At 44.7% G+C, this 21404-nt stretch overlaps 1 protein-coding gene across 3 annotated transcripts in view; it reads right to left on the bottom strand.

Moving 5' to 3' along the window:
* Window positions 1–5010: 5010 nt before the first annotated feature.
* CDC42EP3 (CDC42 effector protein 3) overlaps window positions 5011–21404 on the bottom strand; it is a 24626-nt gene continuing 8232 nt past the window's right edge. For all 3 annotated transcript variants that reach the window (XM_036873549.1, XM_036873548.1, XM_036873547.1), the window contains exon 2: window positions 5011–7012. In XM_036873549.1, coding sequence (XP_036729444.1) covers window positions 6011–6775 — 765 coding nt within the window. In that variant the 5' untranslated portion in view covers window positions 6776–7012 and the 3' untranslated portion in view covers window positions 5011–6010. The remainder of the gene's footprint in view (window positions 7013–21404) is intronic.

Here is a 21404-nt window from a genome sequence, read left to right as displayed (position 1 = left end):
AAATCTTTTAGAAAAACCTGTTTCCCCACCCCCTCTTTTTTGGGGTCCTGGGCAAAATAATGCATTACATGAACTCACTCTTCATGCTTTTCCTGGTCTTGCTTAACTCTCCTTGTCTCCCTTGCCCCAGTCCAGTTGCTAGAGGCTTGTGCTCCTAGAATAGACATCTGATAAGTGAGTTCACATCCTGTTGTTGATGGCTTTAAGATGCCAATAGTCCTGGGAGTGTTTTAAGGGGACTCCATGCCTAGCATAATGCTTTATCCAAAGGAACCAATCTCCAATGGTAGATATTCTGGCTCTGGGGCAGCTACGTAGAGGAGAAATTTTTTTGAGCAGTTTTGTCTTTGCGGGGTCACTCAGGTTCTGCCCATTTCGCTTACAAACAAAGCTGCGCATGGGTATGGGGACAACATCCTTTGGGGATTTTAATAGACATTTCTGGTGACTCCTATTAAAGATGGAATTTTCCATGGAAGCAGTACCTCAAGGGTCTCTTTGTTCAAGACCCAAATGTAATGGAAGGATCTTTCCACTTCTCACTGTGGGTATTTGTGGTGTAAATGCTGGGGAGTTCCCGCTGTGCTGAGATGACCATTTTCCTGATGCGTCTCGTAGGGTAAGGGCTCGTGCTAGGAGAGAATTTGGTCTTTCCTGAGGGGTACACGGCCCAGAAGTCACCCTTGGGAAGATGCACATTCTGAGACAGGAAACCAGGGTTTGGAAGTCCGGACTTCCGTCTCTCTGGGCTTCAGTTTCGTGAGTTTGGACTTCAAGGAGCTGGAGAGCACTTCAGGGGCTGTTTGCTTCTACTCCATTTAGTTGGTTTTTCTACTCAGCCCAGACTCTTCAGTGACATTTGGACTTCCCTTGCTGTTTTCCAAGGCACTTTCTCCCTTAATCTTGGGGCTGCTCAATCAGAAATTACAACCCAGCCTGCAAAAAGATGAGTTGAGAGGGAGTGTGAGGAAACTCCCCCGAGGAACTGCTGGTGGGATAGCTGCCCAAGTGTGTTCAGTCCAGGGGCCGGAATGTGAACTTGTTTCACCTGGTGCTGTTTCAGAAGAAACTGAGCCCCTCTCACTTTTTTTTTTTTTTTTTTTTGGCCACGGCATGCGGGATCCTAGCTCCCCGACCAGGGATCAAACCTGTGCCGCCTGCAGTGAAAGCATGGAGTCTTAACCACTGGACCGCCAGGGAACTCCTACCCCTCTCACTTCTTTCATCATAAATGACTCTCCCTGACATCCGACAGCCTCTGTCTGCCTTCAGGTTACAGTGCAGGCACTGACGGGCATGAGCTTTCACAAGGTGGTGGCTTACTGGATACACATTTCTAACCCTGGGAACCACCTGTTCAGCAGTCTTAGATTCCAGTCTTTTCTTAGTCCATGGGGAGAGACTTCTCAGGCATGGACCCAATCCTTTCAAGCCCGGAACTGAGCATTTTCTGTTTCAATCCCTGTTTCTGAACCATTTTGAGTAGAAACTCTGCTAGGATGTAGTGTATTCTTTTGTTTGCTCAAAACCTTCTTCATCTTGAGTGTGCCCCTCCCCCTAAAAAAAAAAAAATCTCACCAGTCCCTCGAGACCCCATTTGGGTCCTGCTCTTCCATGGAGCCATCCCAGGTCCTTCCTCCCCAGAACTCAAAGTTCTGTTTTCCCAGTGATTTGGCAACAAATCACACACATGCCCGATGACTTACTCCAATAATCATTTAATGGTGAGCATGATACCCACTTCACGTATTCAGCCTCATTAATTTTGATGCCTGGCAGACATCTCTGTCTTCACGATGAGTCTCTGAAAATATTAACTCTATTCTGCCTAGTGGCTTTGATTTGGGCAGATTTTTAAAATCTATCACCTGTGGCAGTCTGTTTCCCATGAAGGAAATCTGGCTGACCTTCAAAGGATGAAGATTATTGACCTCCCTTAGAAGCCAATGGAAGTGAATTCACTGTCAGAGTTTTTAAAGTAAAAATGGAAGATAATTAAATGCAGCACAGCAGTTGTAAAACAGATCTCATTGTGTTGTATATCACTTCATAAAATAAGCATATTTCCCATTCTTCAACATGACTTTCTTTGCACCATTTACCACAGAATAATGACTCCCTGACAACTCAAGTAAGAAATTTTTAGGCCTACTTTTTAATAAGCACTTGCTCTAAGAATAGGGTGAAAATTAAACATTCTCAGACAGAAGCCTGGCTGGATGAAATGGTGTGCCATCAGAATAAAGCATGCGACGTTCCAGGTATCATCAGGTGAAACAAACGTGTCTTAAAAATCTACAAGGGAGACCATCTTCTTTAGAAAATAAATGTATTGCTTAGCCAGAACCAACACGTTGAATATGTGTGAGTATAGTTTTGAGTATTTGTGACATTCTTGAGTCCCATACAGTCAAACCAACCAGAAGGCTACCCGTCTGGGTCAATGGTAGCTTATCACTTGGCATCTGGAAACTTCTTTTATTTTGCTGGATCTGACCCAAAAGTATGGGTAGAGACACAGGGCAGCACCCAGTAACCCTATTTATATGACTTACTGACTTGTGTAAGAAAAAAATGAGTTCATTCATTCATATTGTCTGGTGGACTCACTCTAAAGTCCGAGAATTTATTAGACCTGCTAAATTTGGGAGTAGGTTGGGAACATAATTTCCAAAGGAGAAACTCTTATTGGAGAGAAACCATCATGTTGACTTGTTCAATTGTGTTGACATATTTCACAGTAAAATTGAGTCTCATCAGGCTCCACATTAAGAGGATCAGAGCCATGGCCTAATGTATAATTTTCTTTCCTCTGTTTTACAATATTTATCAAGTTAATTCATGGACTCATGAACTTCCTCCATGCCGTGACTTCAAGTGTTTTTGTGGGGACACTTGAGAAAAAACGGTAACTTTCAGTGACATAAAAAAGGAGTAGACCATGACTCTGGAAACCTGAGTTCTCTTTTATGTTCAACCAGTTTAGTCATTTGTTTGTGACTCTGAGTCCCTGAAATGTGATAACTAATGACATTACACTTACGAAGAGCTGAGTGCCTTGATATTTTGATCTTTTTCAGCAGGTAATTTTAGGTAGAAATTATCTGTCTTATCCTTTGTTAGGCCTCACTGCAAAGGGAAAAGACTACCCACAAGAACCTTGACTGCTACAACACCAAGGGTCTCTACTTATATAAATTGCATGGTCTCTTTTCTGGTTGTTGGGTCACAGGTGGCTCGCATTCTGAATTTCCAAGTAAGTGCATCTTGGTAAATTAGGTTAAAAGTGGCAGAACGGTCACAGGCTGAGAACATCAATTCAGCTCTCAGCAGGTGCAAGCCGGAAGAGCCTTTTTGCAGGAGAAAGCTTCCACCAGCTCTGCACCTGCTCCCTAGAGAAGGAACTGAGTATTAGAAGGGCTGCCACAGGAGAAATGACTCGACAATATCGTTCATAAGCCGGATGTGGCTGTTTCCTTTCTAACAGGGGCATGTTTGTTGCCATCTCAATGATACCTAACCTAATGGGGGGAGGGACTGTATGTGAAAGGGCTCAGAGGAAGTCTAATGGGTAATACCTACAAGGATGCATTATTGCTTAGATTCTATCAAACAAGCCTGATACTGGCAGAGCTGTTCTCCCTACTCGTCACAGAGGGAGCAGAGGAAATGCACAGATGTTCCTCATCATTTCACCTAACAGTTTAATCTTTTCCTTGAGGTCATGCTGCAGATGAAGAGTAAAATGATAATATGATCAACAAAAGTTAAGATGGGGAATGTGTTGAAAGAGTCTGATTAAAAATGATGAGATACATCAGACTCTTCTTCATTCTCAAGATTTAGAAGAGGCTATTTGGAACTGTTAACTGTAAGTGGGTGTCTCGCAGAAGAACAACACTGGAAAATTGTGGGACAGAAATACAACTGGGGAATTAAGGCAGGAACTCAGTGCTCTAAGGGAGCTTGTTGCCTCTTTCTACTTCAAGTCATCCTAACTGCGTTTCACTCGCAGCTCAGATTATTTCAGCTAACCAGATGATGGAATTGCAGCAGCTCCAGACGTGGTGAGAATATCATTGAAACATTTGGAGGAGGCAGTCATTTCAGGGATACATTCTTTTTTTTAATGTAAATTAATACATTTATTTTTGGCTGCGTTGGGTCTTTGCTGTGCACGGGCTTTCTCTAGTTGCGGCGAGCGGGGGCTACTCTTCGTTGTGGTGCATGGGCTTCTCATTGCGGTGGCTTCTCTTGTTGCGGAGCATGGGCTCTAGGCACATGGGCTTCAGTAGTTGTGGCTCACGGGCTCTAGAGCGCAGGCTCAGTAGTTGTGGCGCACGAGCTTCGTTGCTCCACAGCATGTGGGATGTTTCTGGACCAGGACTCGAACCCGTGTCCCCTGCATTGGCAGGTGGATTCTTAACCACTGCGCCACCAGGGAAGTCCCAGGGATATATTTCAAGGAGAAATGAAAGTTTTTGCGTGCAAGTGTTTGTCTTTGAGGGGGAAGGGGTGTTGACAACAGGACAGGAATCGGTGTGTACATTTCCTGTTCCCGTTTCCTTAACCAACATCCTCAAGGCATCTCTGTCTTCTTGGGGGCAAGGTGCTCTGCTGCCCTCTTTTTTGGCCTCCTTAATCTTGTCTATATGGCACCTGCCACATGGAAGCATCTGTCCTGTAGGGACGGGGCTGGGGTTGCATGAGTTTGCCGTGTTAAAGTAAGGGAGGAGATTCACAGAAATGAGTTTTTGAGACGTTGGCATCAGTGCTGACTTAAAAAAAAAATTCTCATCTCACATGTTCATTTTTCCTAAAATTGAGGGGCCTTATTTTTAGAATCTCAAACCTTTGGGCAATAATCAAAATTACTGAGTGGGTGGAAGTCACCTCTTACCTTATTTTAAAGGCTCATGTACACTTTACAGAAGCAATTTTTCTAGCCCTGGACTTAAAGAAAATATAATTACTGTCTTATGTTTTTGTTTATTACTATAACCAAGCAAGTTGATTTTAACATTTACTCTTTATTGTGTTGTATGAAGTACCTATGTAATGCAAGTATGTACTGTACTAAAATACCCATATTTCCAAATAACATTATGTGGTGTAGCCCACAGTCTCTGCAGAAGCATTGTGAGTAACCTGTGCCTTTACACTTTACAATCCATTGTTGGCTGCTGTGAAAAGTATGATAACAGATGAAGAAAAAGAAAGTAAAGCTAAGTATGAATACATTTTTCCAAACATACACATACACAGCTTAGAATGGAATCCCAATGGAAAGTCAAATGACCATATTTGATGTAGTACCTATAAAATGTAGACTCTGCAATAAAGAGCCAAAGGCACATAAAAATATATTTTAACTTTAAAAATAACTTAGTTACAGTAATACTTTGCTTGTGTCTTACCAACATGTAGCTGACAGTCAAAATTTCGCAATATAGATATAATATATAGGGATATATAAGAGCTACAAGCAAATCCCCGAAACCCATAAAGTTGTTCAAATGTGAAAACAGAGAAAAGTTTTAACACTGAAGAATTTGCTATGGTGAGCCCAAACGATATAATATAGAAAAGAGTCTAGAAAAAAGGTGTGGGTGTTAAATAAATTTTGACTTCCTCTTGCTCAGAAAATGCCAGAGTACTGTAAAGGTCCTTAATGTGACTGGCACAGCCCTTCATAAGTAGTGCCAGTCCTGGCCAAGCCAGATTTCTTATGTGTCTGAAAACAAAAAATGTGAGCTGTACATCAGCAATGCCCGCCGAAAATGGGTTCTGACTCACTTCCTCTCTTTGCCAGGATAGGTTTTTTTGTTTTTCACTGTTTTTGCAAACAGGGCATACCAGGTAAAAAAATATTTTGTAGGAAAGTTATTTTAGAAAACCCATCACATGACAGCAAGTATAGCCAGCGAAGCTCTTCTCTTTGTGGTTAGTTTTGTTTTGTTCTGTTTTTTGATACCTTTTACCCCAAAGGAAAAGAGCCGGCGGTGTCCTGTTACTTATTTTTATCCATGACATTCAGCACCTCATCCAGAAATGAGGGCCCAAGATCGAGCTGCAGGGAGAGGAGGGAACCCGTGAGATCAGAGAGGGACTCCTCTGATTTAGTCTTTTCCTTGACGAGCTCGCACGGGGCGGAATGGTCAAACATGTCCTCGGCCGCCCAGTCGGGATACTGTTCGGAGAGGCTGGAGGAGTGGCTGCCCCTGCCCTGGCTGGACTGGGATGCGGACCCGCTGGACCCCCACGAGACGTCCCCCTGGTGGACCGTCCCGTTCTCCAACAGGCCGCTTTCCTCCGGAGCCTTCTCCTCCATGACCGGCTCACAGCTAAGCCGGGGCAGCTTTCCCGGCCCTAAGGACTCCTGTTTGGAACTGAATGTCACCGGTGACAACAAGGGCAACATGAGTGCTTGGGACCCTCCGATGGTTGGGAGGGAGATGGCGTTTTTGAGCACCGGGGAGGGCGTTTCTGTGAACATGGAGTCGGAGGTACTGTTGGCCCGGAAGAACTCGTTATGCCCAGGGAACTGGCCCATGCGTGCTTTCTCCTGGTTTCCAGGTAGAAGCTCATAGTTGCCTTGAAGAAAGGAAATGTCTCCAAAGACGTCGTGCTGGCCCTCTTTGCCGATGTGAATGGTGTGGCGGAAGTCTCCAAGGGGAGGGCTGATCATATCCGGAGACAAGATGTCCCTCAGTTTAAATTTCTTTCCTTTCTTGTTATTGGCAGCTTTCAGGTAAATTGGGGTCTTGGCTGGCATTTTGGAGTTTGAGGATGTCGATTTTGCAAAAGGGAAAAAGGGCGACTTTCTTCACAGATGTTATAGGTTTCCCAGTATCCTTTTTGGTAGGAACTGTCACATCATTTTTCTCAAGTAGCTTCACAAGTGGCTCTGAAACGAGATGGAGGTCTAAGAGGCCTTCCTGGACTTACAGCCAAGCAGGGCTTTCTGGAGAGCCGGTTACATCCGCCAGTCCCTTCCACAGCATGGAGAAACCTGGAAGAGAAACCAAAGCAGGTTATAATTAGCTGACCCTTCAGGGATCACTTGGGCCTGACTTTTACACTTTCTCACTTTTTCAAGAGCCTGTAAATAATGGCAGGACCAGTTCCCATCTGAAGCCAAACTTTGTTTTGTTTCTCTCCGTTAAGCAGGATAAAAACTTTGATCTTAACAAGGGTCCACTAATCTTACTTCAGGGGAAAAAAGAAAAAAGGGAGAGAAAGAGAGATTAAAAAACCCAAATGTATGACATCAGCACTTTTTAAACATGGTCATGGACACAATTTTCTGGATACGTCTGAGATTTTAGTCCTTTTCCTCTGTTATAAGAACTGCTCTCAGCACATGAGCAGAGTGATTTCAGCTCCTTAGACACAACTGAATTTGTTTTAAAATATATTTTCTCTCTTGCTTTGGCGTTCACACTAGCAAGACGAAGAATATTTTGTTGTTGATTGACTTCTTTATATAAATAAAATTAATGCAAAACAATGAAGTCCTATACGGAAAGGAGCTGGAAATATCATTTACTAAGTGACAGTGAAGCTAGTGTCCAACAAAATCTCAGTGAAAATGCGTTCTTACAGTTGAGAAAACTGAGATTCGGAAGTCAAAAAAAAGGAACACCCTTTCTCAGTAACATAAAGCCATTATGGAAGTTGGAGCTGGAATCAAGTTGTGGCAGAGAGGCTGTCAAAAATTTCAGGATTTTTACCTAAATGGGAAAAGAATTTGAAAAAGAATAGATACATATATATGTATAACTGAATCGCTTTGCTGTACACCTGAACCTAACACAACACTGTTAATCAATTATACTCCAATTAAAAAAAAAAAAAAAAAAGATTGTGAAAAGCAAAAAAAAAAAATTCAGGATTTGGCAACATTCTGAAATGGAAGGAAAAGAACAAAACTGCTTCTTTTTCCAAGAAAAAAGTGTGATCATACATAATAGGTTGGGTCTTCACTTGAGAATACTTTTGAAACGTTTGCTGATAAGCTTGTATCCTTTCCCTGTGGTAGGCAGGGTTCTGAGTAAGTGGCCGCCTGGTGTTAATGCCTTTGTGGGCGGAACCTGCGAGTTGCTTCTAAGCAAGGTGATGGGATGTCACAGCCCTGATTAGGTTACATTATAAAAGATTCCGTCTTAGCAGACTGGAGGGAGGCTCCCTTTACTGGTTTTGAAAAAGTAAGCCACTGAGAGAGGGCATATGGAAATGAATTCTGCCAGCAACCTGGGGGAACCTGGAAGTGGATCTTTTCCCAGTTGAGCCTCCGATGAGACCATAACTCTGACCCCTGGTTTACAGCCTGATGCGACTGTGCATCTGAGCGCTGCCTGGACCTCTGACCTGCAGACACTGTGAGACAGAACACAGGTAGGGCTGTAAGCCACTACGTGTGTAATTTGTTACCCGCGTAGAAAGCTAACACACTCTCCCTGCACATGCTGTAGGACACAGTTAGAAGTGATGGGCTACAAGAAGGTTTGGGGCTCTCATCTTACAGATGAGAACCTCTTCATCTCTTGAAAATCCTCCAACTCTTCAGTCACATCAGCTGACATGGAGAAGCTAAAACCTTCGCCACTGTGGGAATTCCTAAAATGGCTCTGCTGTGACCTCTCCCATTTTGGGCTCTCCTCCCCCTGGCCGCAGAGCAAATAAATAAGTAAATATTCCGAGGGCTGGGTTAGATGGTGGCTTGAGAGCCACATTTGCTTTGTAGCAGCTGGAGGCCGTCTACATCTGCCCCATATTTCTTTCCTTTCAGCAAGAGTTTTAAATTCATTTGCCTGTGGCAGATGGCGAGGACTGTGCTCCAGCCGGGTAACAAGTGGCTCTGCTTGGGAAGTGTGCGGGCGCCCAGGCCTGAGAAGGCAGAGAAGGATGAGCTGGAGAGACCACCCTACCCTGGCTCTGGGAGTGGGGAGGAGGCCGAGGTGGCCTGAGGGTTTGCACCCAGAGCAGGCTACCCTGGAAGCTGCCAGATAAGACCACACACTCCCCGAAGGTGCCTGGTGGGTCGGCCTCCCCACTTCAGATTAGGAAGGCACAGAGATACCATGTTACTAAAAGAGACGCTTGATACCAAGTGAGTAGATGGGGAACCCTAGCCTGGGAAGACATGCTTATGAGTCTGACATTCTCATCGTTTTAACTCTAATTTGGGTCTTGTAATAGTAACAGAAGTGGAAGCCCTGGGTCTTCCTGCTGAAACATCAATGTCCTTCCCCTCTAAGTGCACAACAGCCCAGGGCCCCTGCCACCCAGGGTGCCTTGTGTTGCCTCCCTGCCCCTCTAGGCACAGTATGATGACCGCCTGCAGAAGCAGCTAGGGCGCTGGGCCTGCAGAAGGTGGGGGGCAGCCCCGAAGAACAGCTGCCCACTGGAGCCGTGTCCTCAGCACACAAGGCCAGGAGAGCAGCTGCCATGGAAAGATACAGTGTGTCCACTGCAACTCCAAGGCATGCGAGGGCTGCATGTGGTCAGCTGGTGGAGCCAGGGTTATGCAAGGCCAGAACCAAGGCATGGCATTCATTTCAGATTCTTTAGAAGAACCAAGGCATGGCATTCATTTCAGATTCTTTAGAAAAACAAAAATAGCACGAAGATGCAGCCAGAGTGCTTCTCTGCTCCTCTGACTGGGTCACTCACATTCACCCTTTACCTGTACAGCGACTGGGGATATTGGGGAGCAAAAGTGAGGAGAAAAGGTAGAGGGTATGCCTGCTTCACTTGGAAGGCCCAGTCCTCAGTCCCCGCCTGGCCACAGCCATGGCCACGGGCCCTGCAGGCCCCTCGGCAGAGGCTTGCTCGACCTGGTAGAAGCTGGGTTTTATGTCAGTGGAGTGGATGCAAAGGTGGGAGACAAGCAACAAAAAAACAAAGAAAAAAGTAAGAAAAGGGTTGGTGAGCAGAGGCTAGATAAGCTGTAGGCAGTAGATTCTCAAGAGTGGGAAAAGAAGGGAGATACCTTAAAAGGCATTTTTCTTTCTTTCTACAAATATTTACATAGTATTTACTGCATGACAGGGATGGAGGCTTCTAGGACTTTGGAAACAGTAATTTGTATTGAATTTCTATTGTGTGCCAGGGCTAAGAGCCCTCCAATTCATTGGAAGTTTAAGGAAAAAAAAACACAAAACAGGAATTTGGTGCAAAAATGTCAGTTTTACAACTTTAGACAAGTTGATGTTTGTGACATGGTGCTGGTGAAATATCTGAGAGCTCTGACCCATCCATCTATCTTATCTGTTATCCTTCCTCCTCCAGCTCAGGGGCAACCATGCTTGATCCTGGGAGAGACAATCCAATACCCTGACTTTACCCTGACTGCTTCCTCCCCTCCTTTCTGCTTTCTGAATGTTCTGGGCTCCTTGGCTTATCAGTCAGTGGACAGCCATGCCCCAGGCTGACTGCTCAACAACTTTTCTGCTGTTGCTAAAGCAGGAAACTGCAGGGCGGTTTCTTCACTGGGAACAAAGTGCCTGGTCCTGGAGAGGGTATGTGTGCATCTCCTGGGAACCACCAACACGTCATATGACAAGAAATGTTTACTGAGAACGTCTCTATGTGCTAGGCACTGTTCCAGCCTTCGGTGTGTTCTAGCTCACTCACAAGAACCCACGTTAACACCCCCATTTTACTGACGAAGCATCGAGGCACAGGCTTTGCCAAGGCCGCACGGCTACTAGGCACGAAGCCAAGTGGCTGGGCGTGGGCTTCAGACGTTGGGGTCTTGCCATTTAAGGAGCACACTCCTTGGGAAGTCAGTCAGTTCCCAAATGATGAAGGGGGTTCCTTCCAAAGCCTCTTGAAGATACAAATATGTGACAACACGATGGGCTGATAAGGGTGGGGAAGCATGCACAGGTCCAACCTCCGTGGAAGGCAGTATCTATGAAAACTACAAATCACATCCCTTAGGCCCCGGAATTCCACTTAGCAGAGATTTATCCAATTTACGTATACGGGAAATAAGGAAATAATACATATACAGTGTTGTCAGTCCAGCATAGTTTATAACAGCCAAGAGTTGGAAACAACTGAGAATTCCCTGGTGGTCCAGTGGTTAGGACATGGAGCTTTCACTGCTGGGGGCCTGGGTTCAATCCCTGGTCGGGGAACTAAGATTCCACAAGCTACGCGGTACGGCCAAAAAAAAAAAAAATTGGAAACAACCTAACTGTCCACCTTTAGAGGATTGGTTATACAAATTAAGGTGCATCTGTACAAATGAATATTACACAGGCCTAGAAAAGGATGAAGCAGCTCTTTATATGCTGATATAGAAAGAGCTTCAAAGACGTATATCTTCAAAGGAAAAAAAAGAGAGGTGCAAAAGTGTGTAGATAACATCTGTACTGGCTTGTATGTAGATTAGCTTTCTCTGGAAGCATACACAGGAAATAATGGTGAGGTGCCCACGGGGAGAGGAAGTAGATGGAAGGGGATAAGGGTGGAAGAGAAACTTTTCACTGTACATCCTTTCATGATTTTGGATTTCTGAACCACATGAATGAATTAGCTATTTAAAAAAAATAAGTACGAGGGTTGTTTCGGGCTCAGATTGCACTTTCCTGCAGAGACAATTTTATACGTAGGTCCTAAAAAGTATACCAAACCCATGAGTCACTGATCATAATGCAAACATTACTACGGGAAAGTGGGTTCAAAAGCCAAAATCTAAGGCGGAAGGCCTCACGAGAGGGCTGAGCCTCATCTCACCTGAGCTTGTCAAAGGGACAGATCATTCCTTTCTGTGGTGATCAGGCCTTCACCGGAAGAGGCTCCACCAGTCTGTATTTGTAGGATGGAAAAGGTCTCAGAAGAGAAGGTTTTTCGTCAGAAGGAAATGAGAAGAGGGAAGAGACCCAGGATGCTGGGGAAAGTGTGGGTGGCAGGGTACCCATGTGGAGGGAAGCACAGGCAGGTGGAGGTGCTGGGGCTCAGGGGTATAGCTCCTTCTCTGAGAGGTGGTGGTGACGCAGATGAGCATTTTATGGTGGAATGGTCCTAAAGGCCACAACACGAAATCCCGTTCCTCCTCACCATTTTCTGAAAAGGAGACTTGGGCTCCTGGAGGCTGCTGGTGGCTGACCCACGTGGTAGCAGACAGAGCAAGGGATGAATCAGACGGAGAGCCTGAGTCAGGTGGACACCCAGGAGGAGGAAGCGGGAGAAGAAGACAGGAAGAGCTAAACCAGAAGGGCTTACAGGCCTGACTAGAACTGGAGAGCCAGCCCTCCTGGGTGTTCCATGATCCAAATGCAGAGCATTTCCAGCCTTTGCGTATCGGTCAGGACTCTACCACCAATCAATAACTCTCCACACTTGGGACTCTCCTGCTCTCCAGCTTTCCTACATTGCCATCATTCCTCCACTCCCACCGTCTTTGAAAGAGAGGAAGGAAGAAAGGGAGGAAGGGATGAAGGACTGGAGGGAGAAAGGAAGGAAAGAAAGAAAGAGAGAAAAAGAAACCATCCTATGTGTAGACCTTTCTCAAAACCCTGCCCTTGACCCTGAAATCTGAACTCTCCAAGATTGCTAATCCCTTTCTCTGGAAGTTCTTAGATCACTGTTTGCTCCTCTTCCCCCACTTAGATGACATTTGAGGTAATATTCATCTTGGAAATTATAGATTCCTCTGAAAACAAAGGTTCCAGCTCCTGGGCACCGGAGAGGAGAGATTGGCCAACAGAAGGGTTCAACTCCCCAGTAAGTTGCCTGTCACCGTCTATCAAGGTTAGAGAGGATGTCCGGCAGATGTGTGGGCGAGAAGTCCAGCTGCAAAGGCACAGACCCCCACTCACAGGAACTTGTGAGAAGCTCAAGGGTTCCAAGACACAAAAGGACTCAGGAGGAAGTTGAAGGCATGGTTTTGATAAGAAAGGCAGCGTCAGGTGGTCATTCCTGTACCAGGCTAGACAATTCCAGTTTCTTACATGTGACTGATTTAAGCATACGTGACAGTGTTAACAAGAGAAATCAACACAGCAATAATAATTCAATGAAGAAAAAAACTGAAGTGGCCACCCTTCCCTTCATTTCCTTATCATCCTTTTGGTAAAGAGAATGATGCTGAAAAGACCAAAACAGGGCAGCAGCCAGGAGGTGGGGGAGAAAAGCAAAGGGTTATGAAAAAGTCACACACTGAAAAATCAGTCCCTGGATGACCAGAGTTGACAGTACTGGCAACTCACAGGGCTCTGAAAAGAACAAAGGGGTTGAGATTTTTTAAATTTCCATTTATTTTAAGAAAGGAATGTTTGGTTTGTCTACTAATTGTTTTTAGATTAATTCTTAGGGGACAGAGAGGATAAAAAATTTCTTGCATCCTGCACAATAGGTTGCAATGTTAATCTAAAACACGCATGCATAAAAACAGGGCAGGTGGGGGGAGGCATGTGTGCGTGTGGCTGTCCTGGGGGACCTGTGGGCCTTTTCCTTTCTTCAACTTGCAGGAAGTGAGTCTGCACTGGACTTCCCCTTTCTTGCTTAGTTGTCACATCCTTCCAAGACCCCCTAACTTCCGATCACTTTTCGCTTTGTCTCAGTGTTGAATCAGCATGCCCTTCCTCCTAGCACCCAGATGCAGCACCGCTGCACCATCTGGGCCCCAAGCAAAAATACTTGGTTATTCCTCCTGTGTGCCTGAGGCAACAGTCCCAGGGAAGGACGGTGGCGTGGCCAAGAACCCGCCACCCCTTACACCCACAACCATCTTTGGGGTATTGCTCTCCGTTGCCAGCATAGGGGAGACAATTCCACTGCGATGAGCCCTGGAAAAGTGTATTTCACCCTGGGCTTCACACTTTAAAGGGATAAAGGTGACCTGGAACATGTTCCTACAGGTTCCCAGGAGTCCAACGGGGAGACGAAGGGACTCCGTCAGGACATGTGAGAAGGTGAGGTGGAGCAGCTTAAAGAAAACTCAAATACTGAGGGAAAATGAATCTTTAGGGATCTGAAGAATTCACTGAACTGCGATGGAAAAGGGATTAACTCGTTCAGTACGAGAGGCCCTAGGGCTACAAAAGCAGAAGCTACAGGGAAACAGCTTTTGGATCCTCTAAGGGAGAACCCAGGGTTCTGGCAAGATGGAATGGGTTGCTGTGGGAAGGGGGCAGTGTACCGGGCATGCACGGAGGATGTCACCGGGCAGCGGCCTTGCCTCTGAGCGTCTGAGATGTGCACAGTGGGTGGGGTCTCGTCCCTATTCATTTTGAGTCTCCCACAGGGGAAAACTATCACTGCTCATTTCCTTATGGCTCCACATCACACTCACCCATAAAAAACACTCACAGACTTTTCCTAGCAGACTTTCCATTTGAAGACAGCAGTTATTACTAATATAGGGATGACCAGACAACCTTCTGTATCAGAAATACTAAAATATTATGACGATGAGGGCACTCATGCCAGTCCTTTTGCAAACCTCTGTAGGAGTGCGTCTCTGGATCAAAGAATTTTAAAATTCAAGGAGAAAAAAAAAATCATACTACTAGAGATTCAACATTGAACTTACATGAAAATCTAAGACAGAAATAAATGTAACCAGAGAATACCCTGGTAAATGGCATCCTTGAAGGGATGCTTTTCATATTTTTAGTCTGTTTTACTCCACCCACGAGAAGATAAAAAGATGCCTTTTCTATTTTTAGATTCTTATCCTCTCACCATATTATCTGAACTGAGGACATAGCTCTATGCTGCAAGGCTATAAAACGCCATTAGTTTAGTTCCCAGCCGCCTGGCTGTCATTGCAAATGAACCCATAGCCAGACTGAGCAGACTATTTTATAGACCCACTCAGAAAGTCTATGCTACATCTCAACCCTCAATTATTTATAAATGGACTTCTCGTTTATGATTCAGCTACAGCTTGTATTTATTTTTCTTTTACAACCCTGATTATATAGAGACCCACAAATGCCATATGGGAGACTCACTGCTAATGTGCATACACTCCTCACATTTATAGGATCTAATTGTACTGTTTGAAAGGGTTTTTAGAAGCAAAATTGGAAGACAGAACATCCACCTCAAAGTACCAACCCTGCACTTTTGAAGAGAGGCCATTTCGACCTTTCTCCCTATTAAAATGAGTTATTGAGGAGGACTCCAGACGGATGTGGAGCCCTGGCAGTTATAACGAGGCAGGAGAAGGGCCTGGCTCATTTACCATGACAAGTTTTACAAGGGACTCAGCCTCAGGGCTGGGCAGAAGGACCAAGGCAGATGCTCTAGCTGGTGGATATGAATCAAATAAGACCATTCCTGTGAACTGCTCCCATGCTTCTAGAACTAATGGATCTGACTTGGTTTGTGAAGCTGCAAGGACAATATCAATACAGGATGAGAATCTCACCCTGAAGCTGTCAGCAACATTCAGCCGGGAATTGGCTCAAATCTGAAAACTCAGCTCAAATCAAATAACTTGTAAAGTTGCTTAGTTGCTCACCAAAAAAATAAAAAGAAAAAAACCCCTAATATTTAAGTCAGTAACTATTCTATGAAAACTCCAACTATGGCAATAGGAATATCAAGTGATCCAAACAGGTTTGACAGGTGTCCAGAAATTCAGACTATGGTCACTTGACTCATACTACATATGGTATGGTGTTCTTCATCCTTTGTTTTCAGAGCACATCTAATTTAGGTCTCTTGACTACTCTTACTTCCCTAACAGGATGAAGGGACAGATAGGGATTTCCATGCCATCCTCCCATCCTGCTAGGGCCCTTGACAATCATCCACACTCGTTGCATGGGCTGAAACTTGGCTCCTCTGCATCACACCAACACTGGGTATGTTTGGAACCTGGCAGTGGCCAGTGCATTCTCTACCTACTTCCACGGCAAACCCCCCTGTGTTATTTGTACATAAATATCTGTGCACAAATATTTGTTGAATGCATGAATGAATATCCCTTCTGACTAGGCTGAGAGCTTTTCTGTGAGTATGAGCTGGGTCTTATTTATCTTTTTTGTCAACCACAACACGTGGCACACAGTGAACAAATTAAGAAGTGTTATTTAAATCCCTAACCCCTGCTAGACCTTCCATCATGAGAGAGGAGTTGCTTTGCTCTCAGCAACCATCCCCCAGTCCAAGTCTACAAGGGATGCCTCTAGAAAGTAGCAAATTTGAAATGCCGAGTTCTCTAAAGAATTTACATATGTGAATAGCGGTGGCTAGAGTGCATGCTGTGGGCCAGACAGGTGAGTATTAGAACACACCTCTTGGGAACGAGTCTTAGATTAAGCCCATGTCTTAGACCCATCAGCCAAAACATGGAGGAGCCAGGATTTCAGCTATGGCTGGACTCCAGAGTCTGTGCTTTTAACCACTGATTTGATAACTAACGTGACGACTGCCGTGGAAGTGGGTTGAGAATGGGAATGTCTATTCCAGGCTATCTGTCCTGAAATCTGACAGCACCAAGAGGAAATGATACACTATGTTCTCAACATCAATGAGAGGCAGAGATGATAACTTGACCTTGTCATTAACTAAGAATGAATAAAATGGTCCCAGATACCAGCCTCTCCAACTCACTAGGAATTTTCAGTATTTTTGCCCTTGTCAAAGAATCTCAAAAGGGATTTGACTTCATGTGAAATAAAAGCTAAGAGATTAAAAATTTGAGGAAATAAAAGCCCCTGAGTCTCAAGGAGAAAAAAAAAAAATCCTGTTCTTAGAAAAAAGCGTTAAGTGCTGTTAATTATTTTCCCAGAGGAAACACATGCATCGTGGCCATGCATCGGGGCGCCTTGTACACCCACAAGGCTTTCGCTGGGACAATGGCTCCCTTCCCTTGCTATTGACACGTGACTTCCCTCCTGACTTTCTGAAACTAAGAAACCTGTGTTCCTTACGTGAATTGTCCTCCCACCTCTTTACCATCAACCACTATTCATAACATCCTCCAAGACCTGCTTCAGTCACTTCCTTCCTGGAGAAATTCTCAAACTCACCTCACGCAATCCAGGCTCATTACTGCCTTGCTTGGAGGTTTTCTTAGGGCTCCTAAAGAGCTTATATTTGTTTTCTTTCCTGTTCTCTGATTTTGTGATTTTGTGTCTGATATCTTCTGGTAGGTAATAAGCTCAGTAAGAATAAGGTAGGCAAAGTTGCTATAAAAAAGGAGCCGCTGTTGTTAACAGTCTCTTCTTGACGCTGGATCACTTACAGAGCCTCCTCTTGGGCTGCAAACACAAGAGGCCCTTAAATTTTATTGAATAAGCCCTTTTAGTTTTCCCTATGCCCATCCCTTAGATCAAGGGTCTGCAAATTATGGTAGGTGGGTCAAATCCAATCCCGTGTCTGTTTTTGTAAATAAAGTTTTATTGGAACACACCAGTGCTCATTTTTTTATGTACTACCTTCAGCTCAGTAGTTCTCAACTGAGGGTGATTCTGTCCCATTCCCCCCCCCCACCCCCGCCGGTGACATTTGGCAATGTCTAGACATAATTTTGATTCTCATGACTGGGGGTGGTGGCATCTACTGGCATCTAGTAGACAGAGGTCAGAGGCACGGCTAAATGAACATTCTACGACGCACAGGACACTGCCCCCACAGCAAAGAATTTTCCGGCCCCCGTTCCCTGTAGTGCTGAGGGCTGGAAACCCTGGTAGAGCTGCTTTCAAATGACAAGGTCAGAGTTGAGTCGCTGTGACAGGCTGTATGTGGCCGTCGAAACCTAAAACACTAAACTGACGCTTTACGGGAAAAGTTTGAACCCCTGCCTTAGACGTTGGCATTTTCACGGGGGGTTGGATGGTGGTTGTCCATGGCCCAGCCCTCAACAATCTCCCAGCAATCACACCCCTGTCCTTGGCCTCAACTACCTCTAATGCTAACTTCCAAATCTGTGTCTTCAGCCCGTATATACCTTAGTCTAGACCAGTGCTGCTCAAAGTGGATCTGTGGACTAGGCCAGTCCATGATGAGATAAGGAAAGAAATTGAAAGTAAGCTTCTAGAAACTTTATGACATAACCAAGCATGCGGATCTGTGGATTTTTCTCATTGGTCAGACTCTTGGCAAGTTTGGGAGCTGTGTATGTTCAGGTCTGCATGGAAACTGGGTGTGGTCCAAGCAGCTACTCATTGTGCCAGGTATCCTATACAATCCATTGGAAACTGAAACAAAGAAACAAAACACTAAAAAACACTGGTCCTTCACAGAAAGAAGCGCTGGACTTTTATTCCCTAGTCTTTCAGACCTTTCTCTGTTGCTTCCTTCAGGTACTTCCCGTTCAACTTATCCCTGATGGAATCTGCCATCTTTCCTCCTCTTGCCAGCTCCTCAGCATAGGCCTCCTGTACTTTTCCCTCTCGGTAAATGGCAGGAAGTCACCCAAATCCAAAACCCAGTTGTCGCCCCCGACTCCTTGCCCTGCCTCATTCTCCACATCAAGTCCTGTTATTTGTCTCCTCTTGTCCATCCTACTGCCTCATGCCCCAGCCTCACTTGTAGCTTTCACGATCCCTTGCACAAGGGCATTTGCCTTCCCACCTGTCTCCTTGCCTTCAGCCTCATCTCCTTCCACTTTATGTTCCAATCTCTATCAGAATGCACCATCTAGAATGCTCCCTTAACCCTGAGTGGCAGGCCCACCCTTACAGCCTGGAGATACGATAGCCTGTGAGGCCCACTTTAGTGATCAGGGTCTCGCCCAACCCTGCAGCTACACGTCCAGCCGGTCCTCAAGGCCTGTACTACCGTTTTATACCTCAAACCCACCAGCTCTCACACTATACTGCAATTACTAATGTCTCCTCCACTAGGCTGCCTTCTCTTGGGGACAGACTATATTTAATTCACGGCTGGTACTGAACAAACGTTTGTTAAATGAACAAATGAGAAAGTTTGAGATTGCCTTGCCATCTTTCCTCTTCAACCCTGCCCGCCCTGCTGAAAATGCAATCTGAGTCTTTCTGTGACTCCTACAGGAAAATAAAATAAATCTAAAAAAATCATGTAGCAAGGAGCTGTCATCTATTTTCTTGTGGCAAAGGGTTTCTTTCTTTTCCTTTCTCTATCCGTGCAGGGTAAGAATTTAACAGCTTATCAATGTGAGCCACAGTAATTCTACAGGCTCATACAGATTGTTGAGATTAAGGCAAAAAATATTTGTTGACATGCTATTTCAAAGGGAAAAGACTTCCATCCATGACTGCCATGTGCAAATAGAGTCTTAGAGAGACAGGCAAGACTCTAGAAAGATCTGACAATACACTTCCCGGAATGCAGACTTACTAGTTACATTTAAGCCAATCTTAAAGAATGAGGCCCATGAGAAACAATAAGCTTGCTCGCCTGACCTCTCCTTTCAAAAGGAAATGGATTAAGGGGAAACTTGGATTATTTAGCCCAAGATATACAAGGGAACTTGCAAGAAACTGTATAATGGACATTCTACAGAAAAAGATTGTTTTAATATCAGTGTATAACTAGCACAGATCAAGTACTTAAAAAAAAAAAAAACACCTATTAAATGAATGAACCCATGGGCAAGCAAAACAGTAGATAGAGCTCTCACTGCTATTCTAGGCCTTAGGGGAGGAAAGAACTGGGTGAAACTTTGAGCCAGCCCTATAGGATTCTTTTACAACTCCACACCATATGGGGGCCAGTTACCTCCTGTGTAAATGGGATAATCACCCCAAACCCGTCTATCTCTCAGGTGATTACAAGAGCTGAGTGTGAAAATCTTCATAGAGTGCTATGCAAGCACAAAGCATCTTTATCCCAAATGAAAAAGCAGAACATCTACTGAAATACAGTGCTAAGGAGGGGAACCATTCTAGTTGCCAAAATAACCATATCCATTTTCTTCTTAAAATGTCTCTGGCAGTCACCAATATATGATTGCAGATGGGGCTAAAATGGTTTGTGTCTGCCCTGTGAACAACTGGGATTCTTACCTCCAGCTTAATTAGAGAATAATTCTGTCAACAGGACATGGAGCTAACTTTTTTACATGTACATGTATCCTTTATCTCCAAGGGCAATTCCTCCAGCCTTGAGAACTCCTTTGAGTTAGGAAAATTACAGCCAATGATTGGGCAGATGAAGAAAAATTTAAGGGCATACAGTTATTTTCTTTAAATATTTGGTGAGCTGTCAGGTGAGAGGGAATCAGTACCATCCCAAGAAAAGAATTAGGTGTGTGATTAAGGTTCAAGGAGAGGCCAGGTGGGGCTGGACGGGAAGAAGAAGTCTGACCAACTTGAGTTTATCAGCTTAAAGAATGGGAAAGGCCCATCAAAGGAAGTTTTCCAGCTGAGCCTGAGACTGTGGTAGGAATTCCAGAGGGGAGGGAGAGCATTCCTGCACTGGGAGAGGAGTTTGGGGAGATACCCGCTAGTCTGTGTTCCTCATTTCAAGTAAGCAGCCCCCAGTATGTGCATGTAAGCTTCATGTACACACAGACAGGTAACAGAATCATAGATTTGTGTTTGAGATTTATTTATACTTAATAAAGAAAACGGATGTTAGGGTTCTAGCTTCTAGGGAATTTTAAGAAAAAAACATAATGCTTTGTAATGAAGTTAAGACTATCCTTAGAATCCAAATACTTTTTACTAGCTTATAAAATTTTCATTATCTTTTCTCGTCTTTCCTGATATTAAATTAAGGGTACAAAGCAATGCCAATGACTTTCTCTGCAAGCCTCAGCTTGCTCATCTGTAGAGTGGAGATAGTAACGGTGTCTTCTTAGCAGGAGACAACACATACAAAGTAGAAATAGTTGCTAGTGTACAGCAAATTCAGGTTTGCTTTTGGAACTTTTATTTCCCCCCAATGTTTCTGATCTGCTGTTGGCTGAGTCTGCAGATGCAGAACCCACGGATACAGACAGCCAACTGTATAATTCCTCATTCTGCGAAAAAACTGGAATTGGGAAGAAGTCACTGTTTTACTCCCCATGCTGCCCCTGAGATATGTCGGCAGTTGGCACTACCTGCCCTGTCAGGTGAGCCCACAGCTTAAGGACTTAAGAGGAATACAGAACAAAATCCACCCACGAGCATAAACTTCTAAAACTTATGTAAGGCCAAAAATCAACATTAGTTTGGAAAACATTTCACTCTGAAGTCATCTGACAGCAGGAAAAGAGTTTCCAGTTTGGTGCTATGCCGTGCACAGTGGGACATGTGGCTTGAGCTGATTCATTCAGCGAGCAGCAGGCTTTGGAGAGAGCCTTCCATGTGACTTCATCCAGTCCCTGGCTAGTCATTCACCTTCCACAATGTCCATTCAACAACAAACATCTAATAAGGACCTACTGAGTGCCAGGCACTATTCTGGGAACCGAGGCTACAGCAATGATGTGCTCACAGAGCCTACGTCCCAGCATGGAGACAAAT

The sequence above is a fragment of the Balaenoptera musculus genome, chromosome 13 (genome assembly GCF_009873245.2).
Source record: "Balaenoptera musculus isolate JJ_BM4_2016_0621 chromosome 13, mBalMus1.pri.v3, whole genome shotgun sequence".
NCBI lineage: Eukaryota > Metazoa > Chordata > Mammalia > Artiodactyla > Balaenopteridae > Balaenoptera > Balaenoptera musculus.
This window is presented reverse-complemented; position numbering and strand designations above follow the sequence as displayed.